The 4,038-nt window shown below is 37.9% G+C and overlaps 1 protein-coding gene across 1 annotated transcript in view; it reads right to left on the bottom strand.

Moving 5' to 3' along the window:
- Nucleotides 1–2,025: 2,025 nt before the first annotated feature.
- Nucleotides 2,026–4,038, bottom strand: part of LOC104497298 (betaine--homocysteine S-methyltransferase 1) — a gene marked incomplete at its 5' end in the record, with an annotated part of 12,231 nt that continues 10,218 nt past the window's right edge. The window contains 2 exons of the mRNA XM_010140536.1: nucleotides 2,026–2,385; nucleotides 2,870–3,098. Of these exons, the coding sequence (XP_010138838.1) occupies nucleotides 2,211–2,385; nucleotides 2,870–3,098 (404 nt within the window). The remainder of the gene's footprint in view (nucleotides 2,386–2,869; nucleotides 3,099–4,038) is intronic.

The raw sequence follows: 4,038 nt of genomic DNA, 5'->3' as shown, positions 1-4,038 counted from the left end.
TTGGGGGGGGGGGGGTGGTGGGTGTTGGGTTTTTTATTATTTGATAGTTTGAGGTTCTGTAGTGATCAGTAAAGCACCCTGTCAAGTTGTTTTCATCCCACTGTCAATTCCTTTCCAAGCCAATCCTGAATCACAGGTACTGCATGGCATTCCCTTGGGTCAGTTCTCATTTTGAATGGCTTCAAATAGCCTTTTAAATATTTCTCATCACTGTTAGCGTGCATTAAAATTTGTCCCTTTTGAACTAGTTATCTAAAAATAAACACTTAAAATCATGCTTGATCATCTTCTTAAAATACCATGGTTCTTCAGTATTCTGTGCTGTGAATTCATTCAATTCAATATAAATGTTTGTTTACATGTTTGGACAGTTAAAAAAAAAAAGTCAGTCCAGCTTTTATAGAGTATGAGGTCAAGCTGCATCCTTTGCCATAGGAAGTCCCTAAACTGGTAATGATTGTTCAAAGCAATTCTTTATCAACTGTAGCTTGTATTTTAAGCCACTTTATCATGCATACGTCTTTAATGCTGCATGTATTTTGGCAGTGGTCAAAGATCTGGCAAAGATTTTTTGGTTTACAGATTATGCATTATTCCAATTTCTGCAGGGGGAAGGGCCAGAAAGGTTTAGGAAGGAAAGCATTTTAATGTGGTACGTGGATGCTTTCCAAATAATCTACATTTGAAAATACCTACTTTCTTGATTTGCCTACTTCTGGCTTTCAGGCAAAATTTCCAGTTAGTTAACTATTTAAATATGTTATAAGCTTGGTGAAGGCAGATGGCTTTTTAAAAAGCTTTCTGCCAATAACAGTCTGAAAAGGATACTTGAAGTTTCCCATTGAAGTGGTGCATATTTAAATGTTTCCTGAACTGCTGAATATCACCGTGGTCAGAAATAAAGAAATAAACTTATACATAAAAGGTAGTCCAACAAAAGCATTTGACTCTAATCTTGAGAATGACATTTTCATAAAGGTAGTGGCTTTAATGTAGAATGGGTGGGAATGAGATTCCAGAGAGAAATCTAAGTTCTGTGGTATTTCACAAATGTAAACTATGGAAATGTGTCCTTTGCGGGTTCCAAGTGTAGTGATAGCCTCCCTAAGAAAACCCTTCTCAACAAATTCCGTGTACAAACATCCATGGGTTTTCTTCACTAGGTTGATTGATGTATTTCCTAATGCTTTTTCCTGTTTTCTTATAGCTAAGATTCTAGAGTGAATCAGTCAGCTTACAAAAAAAAAAAAATCATGGATTGTTCTACTACTTTTATAAAACTCAGTTAAAAACTGAAGCTTCCTACAGAGTAAGGGCTATTTTGAGATAACCTGAACGTTTCTGATGAGGTATCAAGAAATCAGCTGGATCATTTGAAGATTAGTTCTTTACTGGAGGTATGTGATTGTCTGAGCTCTTATGATTTAAGGCGTGAAGATAACACAATACCATTCCATCACATTATTCTTAATTTATTTGATTTTTTTTAAATTTCAGAATAATCTCATAAGTAATCTCAGTCTCCAGAGGAGTAAATCTTGTGCACATGCTACCTTGAGACAAAAGCAGTGAGTTATTTAGCTGTCATTTTTCTTTCCTAAAAGTTCTCTGAACTTTTCTCCTGCATATAAGAGATTCCTGCAAGATCTCATTCTTCTTATCTTCTGATTCCAATTTTAAGATGTATTTTCCAGCTTACTTCTATTCTCTAGAAGACAAGAAAGCGACTATAGGTAACTCTGTGTGTCTGATGGATTGGTAGCTTGTGTATCCCCGAAGCAGTCCTGAACAAATCTTGAGGTCTGAGGAAGCTCCTACGTAACCCCAAACTGAAAACAGACTCAGGGCCGTGTTTATAGATGATACCATATTTATAAATGGCTTTTTCTCTTTTCACAGTTGAGTTGAGCCAGTTATTACTTTCTATGTATTTCTGTGTCTATCCAGTTAATGACACCTAGCTAACAGAAGCTCAGTTATTAGGAGAATACAAACTTCCCTCTGACTATGCATTCTCTAAACTGTTTGTCTAGAGATTTTATTATCAAAGTTTGACATACGTAATCTGTAATCACATTCCTTCTGCATTTTGTCTCTTTCACTAGTTGTTAACTGATAAATCAATAGGGTACTCATCTTCACAGATTTTATCATGAAGCATGAGATGGTCTGTAGATAAATCATTCAAACATTTGCACAACTGCAGCAGATTAGAACTTCTGTTTCTGGAAGAGCTCCTTCAGCTGTTGCTCACTTGTTGCTTCTTTCTGTTGCATCAGCTCCCTGCCTCCTTTGGTCACTCCCCAGCCATCTGGCTTTGACATTGAAGGACAATATGGCCTGCCTGAAGCAGGCTTCAGATTCTCCCAGTATTCTTTTCTTGCCCTAAAGAAAGAAAAGGAAATTCAGAGTTTTCTTCCAGCAACCACAACGCTAAAGGCAATGTGGCTTAAATGACAATTGCAGAGGGTCATCTAACTTGCACAGACTAACTTTGTATTTAGACACAGAATTAGGAATGAAAGCAAAAATTATCTTTCCATCCTTGAAAAGAACACTGTGACTCATTATTAGAGCTGTTTTACAGCAGTCTGTCAGTTTTTGATCTTAACTTTAATAAATTGCTGTCACTTTAATTCAGAATAAATCTTCACTTTTAAAGAGGGATGAGAATTTCTGGAGCTCTCCTACTGGTCCTTCATTCCTTTCCCCGCTCCTGGATCAGATCTAATTCTTAAAAGTTATTTGCACATAGCATGTTTACAGTGATATTTAGACCTCCATATCAGTTAAGCCAGTCTGCTGCATGGACCAATATAAACCTTTGCAAGGAGTATGTTGGTGTGCTTTCCAGGTCAGATATACATACCTTGCTCTGACCCAGGGTTTGGTATGCATGCTCAGACTATTGCCCCAGCTACCATGTTTCTCAGAAGCTTCTGGCAAAAATCCTCTTTCAGGAGCCAGCTCCTCAGCTATTGCTCGGATGTGATATGGCTCAAATCCACAGCAGCCTCCAATGTAACGAATTCCTAAGTCATAGGCCTTTCTTGCATATGTTTGAATATCCCATCTGGTTACAATTCTTGGCTCCAAACCTGCAAAGGGATTTACATCTTATGCATCCACCATGCTCTATTTCAGCATATTTTTTGTAAGAAATCACATTGTTGAAACACTTTAATGCTCTAACTGGTTGTAGATGTATGTTTGAACTGTCTGAGCTAGAATTAATGATGCAAACTTTCAGAAGTCTACCTTTCAGATTCTGCTGTGCTATGCTGGTTGGAAGATTTTTTGGCTTTGCAATATCTAATATCTTCTGAGATTAAGCCGTAAGTCACATGCTTGCCATTCTCCCACAGTTCTTAGCTGGAGTCTTGAAGTACTCTCATGTTACGCCCACATTTCCAAAGAATTCCTAATAAACAATGAATATCACAGTACTCTAATCTGTGAAAGAAGATAGCAGCATACCTGCAAGAGGAATAAGCCTGCTCACTATTCCTCAGGAATGCTCACTACACCTTTTTTCCATGATCAGCTAGCTAGTGGCAGTCAGTTGTTTCACTGACAACTGGGATCTGTAGCTATTTCTTACCCCAACCCTTACTTAGTTATAATCCCATCTATAGGCACCTTGCTGCCTCAGACTGCTTCATTTCTTGTGGAAAGTTCTGTGTGTAGATAAGTTAGGATGCAATCTTTATTTTAAACCCTCTCTCTGTTGCAGGTTGTTGTGAGCAGAGCAAAGGGATAACAGAGCTGAAAGAAAAGAAAGGAACAGAAAGTAAAAAGAACAAGGAAAAGCACACTTCAAAGGGAAGGATGCACAAGAGTGGCAGAACTACAAATAGAAGATCAGAGACTGAAGAACAAACTTTGAGGAATAAAAGTAGAATAAAGGAATCAAAATCCTCCTGCTTCTTTATGCACATCTACAGGACATGAACAAGAACAGGTAAGTGCAGGATGTTGTCTGTGCACTGAACACTCTAACGGGCAAAGAAGCTGCGGTGAGATAATAAGGGTCCAGCA

The sequence above is a fragment of the Buceros rhinoceros genome, unplaced genomic scaffold, assembly GCF_000710305.1.
Source record: "Buceros rhinoceros silvestris isolate BGI_N320 unplaced genomic scaffold, ASM71030v1 scaffold4477, whole genome shotgun sequence".
In the NCBI taxonomy this organism is placed as follows: domain Eukaryota; kingdom Metazoa; phylum Chordata; class Aves; order Bucerotiformes; family Bucerotidae; genus Buceros; species Buceros rhinoceros.
Note: the sequence above shows the minus strand (reverse complement) of the source record. Positions and strands in the feature narration are given on the sequence as shown.